The following is a 19149-nucleotide window of genomic DNA, read 5'->3' as shown; positions in this document are numbered from 1 at the left end:
TTTTCAATAAGTCCTTTATAAATGAAAAGTTCTTTTGACATTTTCTTTAAAATGTTAACAATCAAGTTTATGAAAAAATCAAACATATACATTACTAGCTCACCTCCCGCGGCTTCGCACGCTTTGTCTAAAACCTAATAAATTATATACTTAAACCTTCCTCTTGAATCACTCTATCTATTTAAAAAAACCGCATCAAAATCCGTTGCGTAGTTTTAAAGATTTACGCATACATAGGGACATAGGGACAGAGAAAGCGACTTTGTTTTATACTATGTAGTTATTTAATTTCATGTTTTAAAAAATATTTAAACTAGCAAGTTAGCAACAGCATCAACTTTATAAGAAACATGCAATTTTGCCAAAAATGTCAAAATAAAAATATGTACATTATACATGTGTGTAAAAACAAAATTCAATTAGAAAAGACGAATCTTTTGAAGATAAACTTCTTTAGGCGCGTTGAGAGTAAAATGTCAAGGTCGCGTCAGGGCAATACCGTCACGTCATGGAGTAAGGAGTTAGGAGGCGATTTTAGTATCTTTTTATCTTGCCAAAGAAGTTTCACTTCTGTCCAGACACGTATGGTCGACACGTACGCTCTTTTTATCTATACTAATATTATAAAGCTGAAGAGTTTGTTTGTTTGAACGCGCTAATCTCAGGAACTACTGGTCCGATTTGAAACATTCTTTCGGTCTTAGAAAGCCTATCGAGGAAGGCTATAGGTTATATATCATCACGCTAATACCAACAGGAGCGGAGCACTGCGGGTAAAGCCGCGGAGCACAGCTAGTATAGTATATAGACACTAGCTGTGCCTCAACATTTTCAAATCGGACCAGTAGTTCCTGAGATTAGCGCGTTCAAACAAACAAGCTCTTCAGCTTTATAATCTTATATATAAAATTCTCGTGTCACAATGTTAGTCTGCATACTCCTCCCAAACGGCTGGACCGATTCTCATGAAATTTTCTGTGCATATCGGGTAAGTCTGAGAATCGGCCAACATCTATTTTTCATATGTACCACGGGCGAAGCCGGGGCGGACCGCTAGTATTAGTATAGATATAGAAGAGATATTCAATCAACAACACAAAGGTCGTACTCAATTTTAATGGCATTTTCCCCTTTTCCCTCATTTTTCTTGCTGTGAACTTTGTCCAAGTGGTTTTTAACGTCACGGGCCTTTCTGAACTTCGCCCCGCATATTGGACAATCCGCTTTGGTTGACCTTTCTTTGTGTACCTGTGTAAAAAAGAGTACTGTTAAAATATTTTTTTAAAACCTTTTCTAGGCAGTCTGCTGATAAATGTGAAAAGTTGTAAATTAAATTTTAATCTTTTAGATCTTACACACAAAAAATCTCCAAAACATTTTATTTTTTACTAGCTTACCGCCCGCGGCTTCGCCCGCTTTGTCTAAAACCTAATAAATTATATACTAAAACCTTCCTCTTGAATCACTATATCTATTAAAAAAAAAACCGCATCAAAATCTGTTGCGTAGTTTTAAAGATTTAAGCATACATAGGGACATAGGGAGAGAGCAAGCGACTTTGTTTTATGTAGTGATAGTGATGCTTAATTAATTCCCCGTACTTCTTACCATTAAATTAAAAATAAACAAATCGATTTTTATCGATCTTTTCTTTTATTCATACTAGCACACAGCTACTTTCATATTTTTCGTATTTTTTAGTGTCATTTGCGTATATTATTATATTATTTATATTTTATATCTACTTGCCAGGAAAAAAATCAATTTTTTTCTAGATATTGCCACTAATGGTCGAATAGAAATAACCTATCCTAACCTACCTTCTTACCCAGCAAAAAAAAAATTTTTTTTTATTTTTTTTTCAATTTCAGTCGACACTGGACCCTGAAACATCAAAAAAAACAATTTTTTCATATTTTTTCCGCAACTCACTTGTCACATATGATCCCACTTCTCCTTAAGTGTCAGGAACCGCAGCAGACACTGACACTTGAACTTCGGCGACACTTTGTCGTGCATTTGTGTAGACTGTTGTAATATATCTACTTACCAGATTAAAAAAAAGATGTTTTTTGCTACTTTTCTTGTCACAAGTCGTCGGATAGACGACCTTCTTACCAGCAAGATAAAACAATATTTGAAAGTAGTTTTTTTGTGATTTTGTTGCAATTCCGTAGACACTTGACCTAGAAACCTAGAAAAGCAACTATTTTTTTCATATTTTTTTCCGCAACTCACTTGCCACATATGATCCCACTTCTCCTTAAGTGTCAGGAACCGCAGCAGACACTGCTGACACTTGAACTTCGGCGACACTTTGTCGTGCATCTGAAGGTTGTGTTTCCGCAGAGCTGACTCGCTGAAGAAATGCTTGTTACATTTGCTGCACGGTATGGGCTCCGCGTTTGAGTGGCCCTGCGAATGAATTAATAAACAATAAATAAAAAAATAAAAAGAGTTTATTTTCTCACATTGGTTACATTAAATAAGTACACATTTCCATCTTTCTTATATATAAAAATGAATCCCAAAATGTGTTGGTAAGCGCATAACTCGAGAACAGCTGAATCGATTTCGATAATTCTTTTTTAATTATATTCCTTGAAGTACGAGGATGGTTCTTATGTAGAGAAAACGTAAACATGTACCACGGGCGAAGCCGGGGCGGACCGCTAGTCTTATATATAAAAATGAATCGCAAAATGTGTTGGTAAGCGCATAACGCGAGAACGGCTGAACCGATTTCGATAATTCTTTTTTTATTATATTCCTTGAAGAACGAGGATGGTTCTTATGTAGAGAAAACGTAAACATGTACCACGGGCGAAGCCGGGGCGGACCGCTAGTTACATATAAATATGTGAGAGACTGGTGCCTAAACTAGGTAATAAAAATTACCATGTACCTGTTAGGTCACCAGGCCCCCACTCCTCACTTCGTTGGATCACATTTTAATTTTTATTTATATTATTAATGAATATTAATATCAGGATACTTAAATATCTTCAACTAGCTTCGCCCGCGTTTCCAAAGAAAAACCCGTGGGATTTCCGGGATAAAACCTAGCCTATATTACTCGTGGATAATGTAGCTTTCGAATGGTGAAAGAATTTTGAAAATCGGTCCAGTAGTTTATGAGCCTATTCATTACAATCAAACAAACAAACAAAGTTTAACAAGAAACTTGAGAATTATTTTTAAAGAATAGACAAATTCGATCACGACGCGGGATTCGAACCCGCGTCTTTCGTATAAATCCATCCCGTCCCGTGTTCGATTTTTTTCAATTCTTAATAACAGTTCTCATTTATTAATAACTAGCTTTCTACCCGCGGGATTGCCCGCGCAGTCAAAGAAAAACCCGCATAGTTCCCGTTCCCGTGGAATTTCCGGGATAAAATCTATCCTATGTCTTTTCTCGGGTATCAAAATATCTCTATACCAAATTCCATGCAAATTGGTTCAGTAGTTAAAGCGTGATTGAGTAACAGACAGACAGACAGACAGACAGAGTTACTTTCGCATTTATAATATTAGTATGGATTAGTATGGATTAGTTATGACAGAGATTAAAAATAAATAACATCCTCTTTATTACTGGAAGCAATCTCCTCTAGAAAAACAAAATTAACAGAAAAATGCATACATTTTGAGCGACTAAAATATGTAAAAAAATATGATAAAAAAAGAGTGTGTGTACTTATGTACACGCGTTAGAAGTTATAATTCTTTGGCGTATGGAAAAAAAATACTAGAATATACAACTTGAACATAGTTATCAATTTTCATACCACCTAGAACTAACTTCATGCTGTTAAATTCAGGTGTCGGTGTGCGCGCGCATCGTAAAAATTCACTCTCATCATTTTTCTCCATCGCGCCAAAAGAAGTATAACTTCAAAAAACACATACCTCCAAATGCTTGATCAAGCAGATCTTATTATTGAACTTTTTTCCACAAATATCACATATAACTATACGGAGATTGTGGACTTTTTTGTGTTTCGAGAAATTACTGGAATCACTAAATGTCTTATTGCATAATTCACATTTATACACGGGCAACGACGCGTGATAACGTAAGTGACTTCGGAAACTGGAAAAAAAAATGATTTTTAATACTTGTGTATCAAAAAACTAGCTGTGCCCCGCGGTATCACCCGCGTGGCTCCGCTCCTGTTGGTCTTAGCGTGATGATATTATAAAGCTGAAGAGTTTGTTTGTTTGAACGAGATAATCTCAGGAACTACTGGACCGATTTGAAAAATTATTTCACTGTTAGATAGTCCACTTATTGAAGAAGGCTTATCATCACACTAAGACCAACAGGAGCTGAGCCATGCGGGTAAAACTGCACAGCTAATTTTAAATAAGGCACAACATAAAGTTACTACAAACATAAAGTTACTACTATTAGAGAAACATTGGCTTGTATAAATTGTTTTAGTAGCCTCTTTATATTTGTATACTTTTACATGAATATAAAAAACGACGTGTGTCACTCGGGGACTGCCGCGGTAAAGCTATTGCATGCTATGCCTTCAAGCCACACCTCCGCCCGTCGGAGTGGGGAGCGTGAGGTTTTTTCGTTACGGAATTTCTCGATTCGGTCCCCGCGCTCAAGGCCCGCGATAGAAGCTATGCAATAGCTTAGTATAAATTTTATATTGTAATAATTTGTAATAAATTGTAATACACTTTAATTAATGGTTGCTGCTTTGCTGATGAGGAGTCCTTATTGCCACCATTGCTATCTTTTTCACTTCTGCATTATATTATTAAGATTTAAAAAATTTTAAATACAAATAAAACGGTTTCTATTTCTATTTCAAAATTGAAATACTTACCCTTCAGGTTTCTCAAATTCCTCGCCGCAAATCTGACACTTGAGTTTTTTGTATTTATCCTTATTTTTGAACGCATCGAGTAACAGATGTTCTATATTGTGTCGCATGCAATCGTTCCGTCTGTTGAAACGACGGTTGCATACCACACACGACCTATACTTGGCGGACAGTTGTCTCGCCATTTTATCCGGGTGCGTTAGTATTTCTGGGAAGAAATGTTATATTATGTTAAAAAACTTCACATCGGATAAAAAAAAGAATTTTTAATAGTTAATAAATAAATTCATAACGCGATATTCGTGAAAATTGCACTGAATTAATATTAATATTATAATGAATGTTCTATAAATCGTGTTTTTTATCCTAAGGGTCAACTCACACCAAAAGAGCGGCGAAGCGCAGCGAAGCGGAGCGCAGTTTCAGTGCCATATGAATTTTAACTTTACTTTCATTACTATAATACTTATTATCGCATGAGAAACTCGAACGAGTCGCGCGGATGCCCGCGGCGCCGCTGGAATTCCGCGGAATTCCAGCGGCGCCGCGGGCTCAGGTTTCTCAGGCGATAATAAGTTTTATAGTAATGACAATAAAGTTAAAATTCATATGACACGGAAACTGCGCTCCACTTCGCTGCGCTTCGCCGCTCTTTTGGTGTGAGTTGACCCTAAGACTGTATTGCAATCAATAAACAACGAGACTCACAAAACGCTAAAAAAATTATCCAAATCAAAACTATGCCCACTATCTACAAGGCAGAGTTTTCTAATGAGCGTATTTTTTTTTAATAACTATTTATTTCTTTCCATAACATATTTACTTGTACAGTTTACAGTATTTAATAGACTTCGAATATTTCTGCTACTATACTATTTTTTATTTCACATCATAACTATAACTAATTTAAAACAGAACTATATTTAGTACTAGTATTTCCTGTTGTTTGATTATTCATTATACGCGAACTATTAAACATTTAAAAATGTAAGATTTTAACGGATTTTAAACGCGATTTATTTACTATCATGCTAGCTGCAAAATGTGCGTAACGTCGGGACAAATAATATAATGAATTAATCGTAAAATCCGTTAAAATTTTTCATTTTTTAATAACTACACTATTGTTCTAGTAAACAATAGTGTTTCCGCCCGCGGCTTCGCGTGCTAGTTTCCGTTCCTGTGGGATTCCCAGACTAAAAAGTTGCCTATATTATTTTATTTTTATTTTATATTTTATTCCATTTTACAGCTACCTACATACTCATTTAACAAACATACATCCTCACAAACTTTCGCATTCATTATATTAGTAGGATTTCAAAACATACCTATAACTCCCCGTACACCAGGCTCATAATCCACCTCCTCCTTCACTTTAACCTCGTTAAACCCCCACTCCTTTATATTCAAGTGTCCCTCCCAATGTTCGAAAAACATTTCACGTTCAACACTAACTTCACACACTTTACACTTAAACGTACGTTTCACTTTCAACGATCTGTAACTAAAGAAGAAACTGCGCATATGTGTCAATACATGCTGATCCAGCTTTGTATGCGAACTGCTTATACAAAAGCATTGAGGACACGCGTGTTTCGGGAACTTGTGAACGGAGAAATGTTTCAGGTACTTTCTGAACGTTGCAAAGCTCGTTTTGCAGGTGGAGCACGGGTATTTAGTTGTATGTATGTATGGCCGTTGGAGTCTATCTTTTCTCGGACAGTGCTCGCGTTTGTGCACCGCGTATTCTCTGTGTACGCCTTTGAAGTGGCACTTTTTGCATTGGTAGCGTCTGAAAGTAAGAAAATATTATTTAGGAGACGTCTATGATAAAATAGATATTTGTGCATTCAGCATTTAACAATCTAACTAGCTGTCCACTTCGTCTAAAATTTAATCTATACTTATATTATAAAGCTGAAGAGTTTGTTTGTTGAAACGCGCTAATCTCGGGAACAGCTGGTCCGATTTGAAAAATTCTTTCGGTGTTAGATAGCCCATTTATCGAGGAAGGCTATAGGCTATATATCATCACGCTAAGACTAACAGGAGCGGAGCAATGCGGGTGAAACCGCGGGGATCAGCTAGTAAATTAAACACCAAAACCTTCCTCTTGAATCACTATCTATTAAAAAAAATCCTACAAATCTGTTGATTAATTTTATTAACTTTGTTTTGTACTATGTAGTGACGAGATGAGTATTGCGATGATTAAAAAATTGCATGTGTGCTATTAATTTATTGATGACAATTTGCAACTATTGTATATTGTATATGGTTATTTTAATAAACGGACCCAAAATATTAAGCATGTACAAGCGCGAGGAAGAGGTTTTCACAGAATTTCTTAAATTTGAATATTTTTTCAATGAAACAAATGAATACAATACAATAGAACCCACATCCTCTGAAAATTTTAGATCAAAAAACAACTAAATCTCTCTGATATGAGCAATGAAATTATAAGTAAAATGGCGTTCCGGTAGTGACAGTCCGGTGGTGAGTTTTAGTTATACGATAATTGAATCATGCCATCTCACTTTGACGTTTAAAAGTGTGTGCGTTAGTGTGTCGTTTTTGAAAATCAAATGTGTTGGTAATCTATCTACTTATTACGTATCTACCTTTTCACCCCAATCTTCGCCCGCGTATTCATAGAAAAAACCGCGTAGTTCCCGTTCCAGTGGGATTTTCGGAATAAAAACTATTCTATGTGTTAATCCAAGTTACCCTCTATGTGTGTGACAAATTTCATGAAAATCGGTTCAAGAGTTTTTGTGTAATAAACAAACAAACATACAAACTTTCGCATTTATAATATAAGTGGGATAGTATTGGATAAAAGTATTATATATTATGTACATATTGATTGCAAGTTTAAAATATTATAAAAGTAACATACTTCATCTTATCTCCATTATCCCCACTAACACTATCATTCTCCGAACTACTAAAAGAATCTTCCGAGTGAATAGTAAGTATTTCCTCCTGCGGTTCGATAATTATCAAATCATTTTCACCCTCCTCATCCGTTTCCTGCCTAACTTCGTTGAAATTCTCAAATACGTCGGACAAAAGCTCCCAATTATTTTCAGATTTACCGTTCATATCAATCTCATTTATTTCCTGTTTAATATTTATTTCGTTTGTCGGATTTGCTGTTAAATTAACATCTATATGATATATCTTGCGTATATCACTTAGTTTTAAATTGACATCTTGAATTTCGTCCGGTAACGGTTCTTCTTTTATTTTTAAGCTATCATCTTGATATGTTAGCTTTATTTCTATGTTTGCAACTGGGTTGGGTATTTTTATACTGTTTGTTACTTCATCAATGGGTACATTAAGTTCTGTAGACGGTGTATTTTCTGTCGCTAAATCATTTTGACTTCTTTCAGTATTATTTTCTATATTCACTGAATTATTTTGACCCGTTTCTGCGTTTTCTTCTGTATTAGTTTCCATATCTTCATTTACACTATTAATATTCGCAACACTAACCACATTAGTTACTATTGGACACATTTCTGGTTCGACACGATCGAATTGGACATCGACTTCCGTTTTAATATTGCTTATAAGATTTTCAACTGCGTCCATACATTCTTGTACATTTTCAGTATCGTTATCAACTGCGTCCATACATTCTTGTCCATTTTCAGTATCGTTATCAACTTCCATTTCTTGGGTATCGTCAATCTCTTTTTTTATTTGAACACCTTCTATTATATCATTATTTACATTTGTATGTATGTTTATTTCAATTTCTTTCGGTGCGTCTATATGTTCAGCAATTACGTCATTATTAGGGGGTATATTGTCAGTTAGTTCATTGTTAGGTGTCGTTTCAATTACATCATTACTATTATTACTTGTTGCATTTACATTTACAATTGTAACTTTACCATCTTTCATTATATTATAATGGAATACTTCTGCATTTTTAGAATCTGCTGTAACTGATAAATTGTGGTTTTTAGTTAGTTTTTCACATTAAATAGAACGCAAATATGGCTGATTTATAGGTTAACTAGTTTACCACCCGCGGCTTCGTCCGCTTTTTCTAAAACCAAAAAATCACTACATAGTATAAAACAAAGTCGCTTTCTCTGTCCCTATATCCCATTGTATGCTTAAATCTTTAAAATTACGCAATGGATTTAGATGCGGTTTTTTTTAATAGATAGAATGATTCAAGTGGAAGGTTTTTTTTTTAATCACTATCTATAAAAAAAACCGCATCAAAACCCGTTCCGTAGTTTCAAAGATTTAAGGGACATAGGGGCAGAGAAAGCGACTTTGTTTTATACTATGCAGTGAAGGTATATTGGTCATATAGGATATGTACTTTACTGGTAAAAAAATCAAATTGAATTTAAATTTATATGACAGAACTGCTACATGTTATGTTTAAGTTTTTTGCAATGTAATATTTTTCATGATTTTACAGCTATGTAATAAAATTTTTATCATAATTCTGAAACATTTTACGGGTAGCTGAACACTTAACTTTTAGAAATTTTTTATAAACCTCAAAATCTAGAAATTAAAATTTATTTATAAAATGGATACTTACTAATATTCACTGTGGGTATTGGATTTACTTTAGCATTACTCTGGTCAGAATTTTTCTCTAAAAAGGTATTCGGAACAAACAGCTGAAAAAAAAAATATAATCAATAAACACTACAAATATTTATTAAGAGTTTTCAATATTTTATATTCTTATTACTACAAAAACGTACAAATAATATCAAATCTATCTTTTTTTTTAAGTGTACCTTATACTACCACAGAATATTTAATAGTAGCTAACGCTACTATGATTAGCTGTGTAACCTATACACTATCGAAACCTTTGTGAAACCTATGTGATCATCACATGATCAAAGGATACTTTACAATTTTACAAAGGACATACAGACAAACATTCATTTTAATATTTGAAGAAAATCAACTTACAAATTCAAAAGGCACATCACCACTCGTCATTCCATGTATTTCCTCAGAATGCGCGGACAGTCTCGTCGGATCGAAATACACTGGTTTCGGACACATTAAACATTTATACAGTAATAAATAATTGGACGTATGTTTCGTCATATGTACCGGCAGCATACACCCTTTGAACACACGTTTTGAACAAAGTTCGCAGATTTTCGGATGCCTCGAAACGACTTTTTTGTGTAACGCTAGAAGGGGTCTTGTATGAAATAATTTGTTACAGTGTATACACAGTATGTCTGGCACTTTACCAGAACATGCGTGGTTGTAATCTGCCACATTCTCTTTACACTCTATGCAAAACACTAGAGACCACGGTATCGGCAGATCCGATCGCACCGAATGCCTTAATACCATATGATCGAGCAGGCTTTCTTCTTGAAAGTAATATCTTGGACAAAGATGACATTTGTACATCTTTTTAGCGTTCTGAAACACCTTTATTTGCTTCGCTTTGAACGCGTCACAGTACCACTGGTGTTCTGCCAACTTGAGGCAAGAGAAAAGGTCCTTCGAGCATCCAGCACATTTTTTTTGCTTATTATGTTCGCTACCAGGCTGTCCACATCTCCAGCATCTAGTTCCTGGGTCTATAAACCTTTTATCCATCTTTTCGTACGCTACAATGTTACACTCCACACAGGTTGAAATTTCAAGACCTATCCGGAACGTTTTGAACGCATGCACGTTTATATGATTGCGAAATTCGCTCAAATGCCACCAAGCTAGATTGCAAATATAGCATTTGTATATTAGCGGTGGTTCTCGCAAGTCGGAGGCTAATGAGAACCAATCTCTCCATCGAGTCAACGCCTTCTCGAAGACGAGTTCATGATTACTCTTTACATGTGGTACAGGTGGTGGCTTGCAGTTATTTACCACCTCGATGTGGAGTATTTTGTCAGCTTTGGATAAACTGTTTACAATGAAGTTATGGGATGCCTTCAATACATTAACTAGGTTTAGGTTGTGGACATCTGCCTCGAGGTCTACTTCGTCATCTGAACTGTCAAGCTCGACTACATCTGCGTTGGTTTCATCACACTCCTCGACTTCCACCTTGATCGAGAACTGTGGTTGTGCCTGTTGTTTTGATGTACTTCCCTTATCGCCTCTAATTCTAGCAAGTGTCTGTTCCACTTCATACTGAAAAAAGAAATAATTAGATGTATTATATTTTTTATTTCAGGAAATTTTTCGCATACGGCACAATCTGATCCCATACTAAGCTTTCACACATGTTATGGAAACCAAATGTATAACTGGACTGATAAACATACATATATTAACAAAGCATTATTCATCAAAATTCATTGCATAGTTTAAAAGATTAAAGCATACATAGCGACGGACAGACAGCAACTTTGTTTTACACTATATTGAATATGGAGGGTAGAAATTAAAAAATATCTACTTTTATTTTTTTAATTGTTAATTTAAAATTAATCTTACATGAATAAGAATTGGAAATGCAATAAAATAAATTATGTACATATGTCTAAAGAATAAATAAATCTATTTTCATCGACACACTTTTACTAGTTTCTTCACCTGTACGTTTGTTTGTTAGTGATTCCTTTAAACTCAATTTCTATACACATTGAAAAGATTTAATTGAAACATTTTTACAGTACGATTCACGAAAGATGACCACAAATGGCGGCCGTCTGCACACATTCACTCATGAAGAAAAGACATAAGACAAAATAATATTTTAATGTTGGTTAATTTATTTATTTTTTATTATTTAAAATTAAATCCACCCGCGCCTCACCTCACACCTCCATAGAGGCCTAAAATATGCCTTCTGCGCCATGGTCATCTTTCGTGAATCTTACTGTACTTTTATTAATTATCAATGACCATACTTTCTTGAGATTTTAGTAATCAACAAATCAAAATATTTTTTTTTAAATATACATATTTATTATTTCAAACTTAGTTCATTGTTAACTTTAATAGATTTATAAATAAGTAATCTTACACAAATGGAGAAACTAAAAACAAAACTAAAATACCGATTAATCGAGAAGAATTTATAAAGAAATATTAAACTTAGAAACAAGTAAGACTTTTTCTAACAACTATGGAATATAATACATACTAGCTTTCCGCCCGCGGCTTCGCCCCCGTTTTCAAAGTAAAACCCACATAGTTCCCGTTCCCGTGGGATTTCCAGGATAAAACCTATCCTATGTGTTCCCAGTTACCCTCTATATGTGTGCTAAATTTCATTGTAATCGGTTGCGCAGTATTTACGTGAAAGAGTAACAAACATACAAATACACATCCATCCTCAAAATCTTTCGCATTTATAATATTAGTAGGATTAACATGATTATATTAGTTTCCTCTATATGTTTGTATGTAACCAATTTCTTTAGACACAATTTTGATTCACTTTATAATTTTACTAGCTGTGCCCAGCGGTTTCACCCGCATTGTTCCGCTCCTGTTGGTCTTAGCGTGATGATATATAGCCTATAGCCTTCCTCTATGAATATCTAACACAAAAAGAATTTTTCAAATCGGACCAGTAGTTCCTGAGTTTAGCGCATTCAAACAAACAAAAAAACTGTTCAGCTTTATAATATTAGTACAGATACGGACAGATGTAATTCAAGTTTTGCACATATCTATCAAGTATCGGTGTCAATACAATAATTTTATGAATTTATTTTTAGTTAAACTATAAAATATTGTAATATTAATGAGTGCAAATATCATAATCTATAGTTTGTGAGATAATTCTGTTTTTTTAAATAACACAAATAATAAAGTTATATTAAAGTTCACAAAATGAACCTCAAAATTGTATACATTTTCAATACAATTAATAATTAGACTGGCATCTGAAAAGTACTATCAAATAAATATGTTTGTAATAAAAACATAAATAACATTATTTTATTATTTACCTTTTTATGAATTATCTATTATTATAATTAATTAGTGTACTAGAGAATTATGAAAGCTTCTTATTTAATAATTCAGATTCTACACAGCGATTTTCAAACAAAATTAATAAAATAAGGAATCTTTTATCATCTAACGATAATTCGATAGTATTAGGATAGGTTAATTACCAGTTACCACTCAAAATAAGAGGTAGGTATTTATAAAAAATCAATAATATTTCTACCCTCACACCAAAAATAGTTCGAACCAATTGAATCATGAATGAGTTATGAATATAGAAGAAATATTAAGTAGGTATTGTTATAATTTTAAATAAATAGCTCATAATAATGTGTCAAGATACGTTCATTTAGCAAGATGGAGGTATCTACCTGCAATTCTTTTAATTCATCGTCAGAATCAGTACATTCCCTCGGTACCAGTTTTGCCTTCCTACTTCTTGTTTTTTCTGATTTATCCATTTTGCAATATGTAACACAGCACGCACTATGCACTTTTATTTACATTCTCAAACACAACTTTTACGAGTTTACAAAAACGTGAAGTAGGTAGCTCATTAATGAAATGTATAACCCAACTTATTTTTAATATAATGTACCAATTGTTAACAATATCTTTATCTCTTTTAAACCCTTGTTATTAGAGAAAGACCACATGCTTAACGGCTTCGCAATCGCGACATTTTAATTCAGTAGTATTATATTTCATGTCAGACCGTCGACGGTAGTCGTAAGAGACTCGTTTAGAAATGTATGAATCTAACTTTTTGTTTTATTGGAAATGTTTAATATTTAGCTTTCTTCTCGATTTTTTTATATTTAGTATTTATTATTGTTTTTGAGGACTTAAATTTACATAAAATGTTTTCCATAAGCTAGAAATGTGTTTGCTAAAATAAATACCCAGTAGAATTACAAAATATATAAACGAGTATAAACGTTTTTGAACGATTTTTAAAAAATATAATTTAAAAGGTAAAATCTTAGTACGTACTGACCAAGAAGCTTATATCTTATACACTGGAGATTTCGGTATGAACATTTGACGTGTAACAAGAAAATTGTTGTGTTTTATCACTTTCACACCTAACTTGGTATTGCCACTGTTAATACGAAGTTTTCCCAAGGCTACTATGTATGCCGTAATATTCTGTGCAAAAGGTTAGTTTTTGTACATGAGTTTGTTGATAAATTGCCAACAACGTCATTCAGAAGCATTGTTGGATGAGACAATTATTATTTATGCTAAATAAAATAAGTATCTGGACCAATTATTAAAAAGCGATACTCCCTGATTATGGGTAGTTACCATAATAAAATTGTAGCAACTCTCACTTTGACAATATGGCATAAGTGTCTAAAAAATTGCGTCGCTTCGAATATTTAAGTTAATATTGTTGCGTATTTAATAAATATTTTGCGAATATAAATAATGTATTGCATTGTGAAAAATTGCAGAAGTGTTTGGACACCAAATTCTGGCATAGAATTTCACAGGCAAGTGTATATTTACATTATTTACAATATTCCTCAATACTCCTGCATTTACCTGTTTAGAATCATTTCAATGGCAAAAATTGTAAAATTTTGCATCATTTTAGAAAGCAGTCATGTTAAATTTGTTATTTTCCTAATACTTTATCATTTTTCAACAAGTTTTCAATAAACAAAATTAACAAGTAAGGTAACCATGATGACGAGTTTTTATGGATAGTGAAGAGAATATATTGTAATAACAATATTATGATGAAATTTAGAACACCATTTTCAAGATTTTTACTAGTAATGAAACAACACTCGACATCGGTATTGCACTCACATGTAGTTATAAGATTGTTCGTTTTTACATTGAAATTTATACTTTTTTAACTTACCTCATATTTTTTTTTTAGGTATTTCAGCTTTCCAAAAAGTAAAATAAAAAGAAATATATGTGCCCATCAAGGGTAAAATTACTGAGGATTACGACCCAGAAAAAAATACCTTTTGAAAAATAAACTTTGTAAAGTTAGCTGAAATTTGTGCAAGGCGTTTATTATAAACAGTTTTTCTTTGATGATTTTGGCTTGAAATTGACCCGTCGAAGCAACGCGTTTAAAAAGAAGATCCGAGTAGCTTACAATTTGGTAAACAGCATCTGATGCAAAACACAACTTTCCTCTATTTACAAAGGATGTTAATGCTATATATCGGTTCATATCCAAGCTTTGTAGCCAAGAGTTATTTAAAACTATCATTCTATACTAATTAAAATTGTATGTACCTATAAAGTATAGTAGTAGTAATATTATAATATAATTAATACTGTTAAAAATATATGTCGTTATTATTTATAGACCATGATTTTTAGTTTTTTCTATTTCGAAAAGTCCTGAATATACAAACCAGTGTGGTCACCCACAGAAAGAGACAAAAAACAACACTGACGTCATTCAAGGTTATATTTTCTTGTGACAAGTCAATGGTCATAGTGCAATCTCCAGTGTATTAGATATAAGCTTCTTGGTACTGACTAATAAATGATAATTACCATGTAAAAGACTCAATTAAAAGTAAATTTAATTTTTTGAATGCAATAACATAATATCTTAGATAATATACTCGTAATATATTTTTCAACAGAAACTCAAATGGCCAATTATACTTGTATCCGATTCCGATATTTGACATAACATATAAAAAAATCCTATCCTGTCCTAACCTCAAAACATAAAATGGAACACTAAATAATTAATTTTCAATATAAACTTAATCTACATAATAAAATGTCTTTATTAATTAAGCATTACAAACCTGGCGCTGTATTTAACACACAGATACTATGGCGTTTAAACTCAACTGTAGCGGAAAATCTAAATAAAGGCGAAGATGAAGAGGAATTTAGAGTTTTGGATATTTTGAAGAAAAAAGATAAACAACAGAGACGAGTAGCTCGAAGATCTGATGTTATGCCCGATAGGACTGAGAAAATGCCCACAGATCAGGTACTATTATAATTTCATTGTATATTTCAAGTGTTCATATTTTTCGTATTTTTTATGAAGTGGTTTCATTTCATTCACAATTTGTTAGTTTAATACTTAATATATTAAATGTGTCCTTACGATTTTATAATAGCTTGTTGAATATGTACTTAGTTGAGCTTAAATACCGTACAAAACTTGTCAATGAACCAAATACCTACCTATCAAGTCTAAAATATTATAATCTATGTCAATACCTTTTCAATATCCAAAATGAAATTTAATATACAAACTCAAGAACACCATAGGTTCCCATCCTATAAGAAATTTATGATTGTTTTGGAAAATTATCTTCTCTGTGCAAAATTGTATGTATTTTTACTATTTAAAACATTGGTAAAGTTGAAACAAAATCAAAATGTCAGCAAAGTTCGTGGTTTAAAAGTTATAACCGATTTTGGCATAAAAATATCTCTTGGATTGGCAGGACTAGTCTGTAATGAAAGCAATCATTAAAAATAAGTATATCTGTGTTTCTTATTCACAATATAGGCAACATAATTTGTAAAATATCTTATAACAGTAGTCAAGATTGAAATTTATACTAATATTATAAAGCTGAAGAGTTTGTTTGTTTGTTTGAACACCCTAATCTTAGGAACTACTGGTCCGATTTGAAAAAATATTTCGGTGTTAGATAGCCCAGTTATCGAGGAAGGCTTGAATCATCACGCTAAGACCAACAGGAGCGGAGTAATTCGAGTGAAACCGCGGAGCACAGCTAGTATAAAATATAAATGAACATAATCTATATAATTAAATATATTTTTTATTTGAATATTAAACAGTTAAATAATTGTGAGACATAAATTTAAAAGAGAGAATACAGTTACTTGCCATCCCTTCTCTGTGCCATGGTAAACATTAAGCTATTATAATATGACTTAGGTCTTCTTGAAGTAGTCTAATTGAATACATAAATGTTTGAGTTTAAATGAAGAATCAAAATTTTATCAATTAAAGAAATAATTAGTTTTGAAAATATATATTTCATTTTTTATCTTGATCCCATAGTTGCCAGGCAGAGATCTAGCTGTCAATTGTACTACTAACTACATCATTCTGGTATCATATTGTTTTCTTTGTAAAGTTAAATTCATTCATATTTACATTAAAATACAATAAATAACATTAGTATAACATAAGTATTATATACTTTTCAGAATTGGGGCAACGTCTGGCCAGGTCCTCGCTCGTTCCACCCATCTTCAGTACCTCTACCAATCAGACAAGGCTACGTACCAAAAGGCCAGGTCCCTCCCGGCAAGAAAGCTAACGCAGAGCTGATGAAAATACCAAACTTTCTGCACCTCACACCACCAGTTGTTAAAGCCCAGTGTGAAGCTATCAAGAAATACTGCACGGAATGGCCGAAATTATTAAACTCTGAAGAGGCAATAGAAAAACATTACCCTATAGAAGTAATAACGTCTGATTATTGCCATGCTAGCCCGACAATCCGGAATCCACTAGCAAGAATCGTGACTCTACGTATTAAATTGTCAAACTTGAACCTCGATAAGCATGCAAGGGACAAGTTTTTAAGATTAGTAGGAGATAAATATGACGCAGCAACAGATTTAGTTACTATAACAGCAGATCGTTGTCCCATGAGGAAACAGAATTTAGATTATGTGAATTATCTATTAACAGCGGTATATCATGAGTCATGGACATATGAAGATTGGGAGAAGGAAAAAACAGAAGACGATATGGAATATTATGTTTGGGATAATAATGTGTCAAAGAGGAATTTAGTAGATTGGCACTTACGAGTAAATAATGAAGTTAAAACACTCTCTGATGAAGAATATAAGAGCTATGATGTCTCAACGATACCAAATGCAGAGGGATATAAAACAGCAGTGTCAGAGTTATACAATGTAGGTGAAAATGATGATACGTTAGGGAAGTATGATGTGGCTGTAAGGAAGCTCTTTGGCTTGCCGGAAAAGAAAATTGTAAATTAAAATTGTATTAATAAATAGTTGTATAGGATTGTGTTTTTTTATTACCTGTTGTCTAGATAAATAATATTTATGTACCTACTAGCAAACCGGGCGAACTCCGTTTCGCCACCAGACACACTTTTTCTTTGCTATAAACTGTGGCTATAAACCTCATGAAGCCTGAGAGACCTTTCCAACGAATGCAAAACCGTGGAAATCGGTTCGTGCATTCTAGAGTTATAGCGTCAAGAAGGAAAACGCGATTTATTTTTATATAATAGATATAACTTTTAATATCTACTTAGTTTGGTTTAGATTGTTGCATGTTAATACAAATTAAATCTCATAATTACTTACCCAATTTAACGTTATGACTGCACTTGATATAAAATTATTACTTGAAAATCGTTTGTTGGGCCCATTGCCTATTGTGTAGAGGGCCCATTATAACAAAAATTGTTTTCAATTGTATGACCGATATAATATGAAGTATGAACATCTTGACTCTTGTAGGTATATGGTTGTAATTCGATCATTTAATTTAAATTTTAAACATCTTTTAGTATCCGCCATCCACTGCAATATTGCGATGATAAAAATTCCTTACATCTAAAATTAAAAAAAACTTGTTTAAAAATCGGTAGATTAAAGATTCAATTATATTTGGTGGTAAATATTAAATAAACTATTTTAAAGAAGTTATAAAGTCTCGATAGTCTCCTTGTCCTAACATTGTAAAATGTAAACTCGAAGCAATTCTTCATCTTTCATATTATAAAGTTGTAAGTAACTATATTTTATATGTGGGTACCTTAATTTATTGAGAAACAAAATGAAAACCTATAAAATACAAATCATGATTTTTACAAGCTCCACTTAACATAACGACCGCTATGTAATAAAAAAGTAATGAAATTTTTCGTCATTTCATTTTCTTATTTACGCGCCAAAATATGGCGGGAACTTCGTTTATTTTTTTATTTTTAAGCAACGTTCTATGGATTTCGTGTAAATTGAATGGTGTTAAGGATGACGGTAAAAATAAATTGAGATCTTTTTAGTTACATACACATGTAATGTACCTTGCCTATGTTTCTTAATATCCTCGGATCAATAAGTGTTTTTAAATCTTTTTATTTACGCATATAATATTATGTGATTTAATTTCAGTAAATCCATCCACAAGTTATGTGTATTGGCCAAATGCGACTATTCCATTTTATATTAACCCGGAACATTTTGGTAAGTGATGAAAATTATAAGCACTTATGTACATATCTTCACACGTATATAAGTCCCAGAAAATTAATTTCACTTGTTCGCAAAATATTGTTATTTTGATTACCTATAATTTGTAAAATTACTTAATATAAAATAAAAATTAAATAATTAAAATCTTTACATA

At 32.8% G+C, this 19149-nt stretch overlaps 3 protein-coding genes across 3 annotated transcripts in view; 2 read left to right on the top strand and 1 right to left on the bottom strand.

Annotated features, from left to right (window-relative positions):
- Window positions 1–964: 964 nt before the first annotated feature.
- Window positions 965–13319, bottom strand: LOC123704665. The gene is made up of 9 exons (XM_045653078.1): window positions 13145–13319; window positions 9813–11000; window positions 9427–9508; window positions 7750–8809; window positions 6176–6639; window positions 4848–5052; window positions 3913–4096; window positions 2239–2415; window positions 965–1248 (listed from the first exon to the last, which is right to left on the bottom strand). Exons 1-9 carry the CDS (start codon window positions 13232–13234, stop codon window positions 1084–1086), a joined length of 3615 nt encoding a protein of 1204 aa, XP_045509034.1. The 5' UTR covers window positions 13235–13319; the 3' UTR covers window positions 965–1083.
- Window positions 13320–15462: 2143 nt separating this feature from the next.
- On the top strand, window positions 15463–17793 carry LOC123704575 (28S ribosomal protein S35, mitochondrial). Its single transcript, XM_045652956.1, has 2 exons — window positions 15463–15756; window positions 16959–17793. The coding sequence occupies exons 1-2, from the start codon at window positions 15538–15540 to the stop codon at window positions 17763–17765; spliced, it is 1026 nt and encodes a 341-aa protein (XP_045508912.1). The 5' UTR covers window positions 15463–15537; the 3' UTR covers window positions 17766–17793.
- Window positions 17794–18074: 281 nt separating this feature from the next.
- Window positions 18075–19149, top strand: part of LOC123704573 — a 28773-nt gene continuing 27698 nt past the window's right edge. The window contains exons 1-2 of the mRNA XM_045652954.1: window positions 18075–18779; window positions 18915–18986. Coding sequence (XP_045508910.1) covers window positions 18698–18779; window positions 18915–18986 — 154 coding nt within the window. The 5' untranslated portion in view covers window positions 18075–18697. The remainder of the gene's footprint in view (window positions 18780–18914; window positions 18987–19149) is intronic.

Source organism: Colias croceus, chromosome 30, assembly GCF_905220415.1.
Source record: "Colias croceus chromosome 30, ilColCroc2.1".
NCBI lineage: Eukaryota > Metazoa > Arthropoda > Insecta > Lepidoptera > Pieridae > Colias > Colias croceus.
This window is presented reverse-complemented; position numbering and strand designations above follow the sequence as displayed.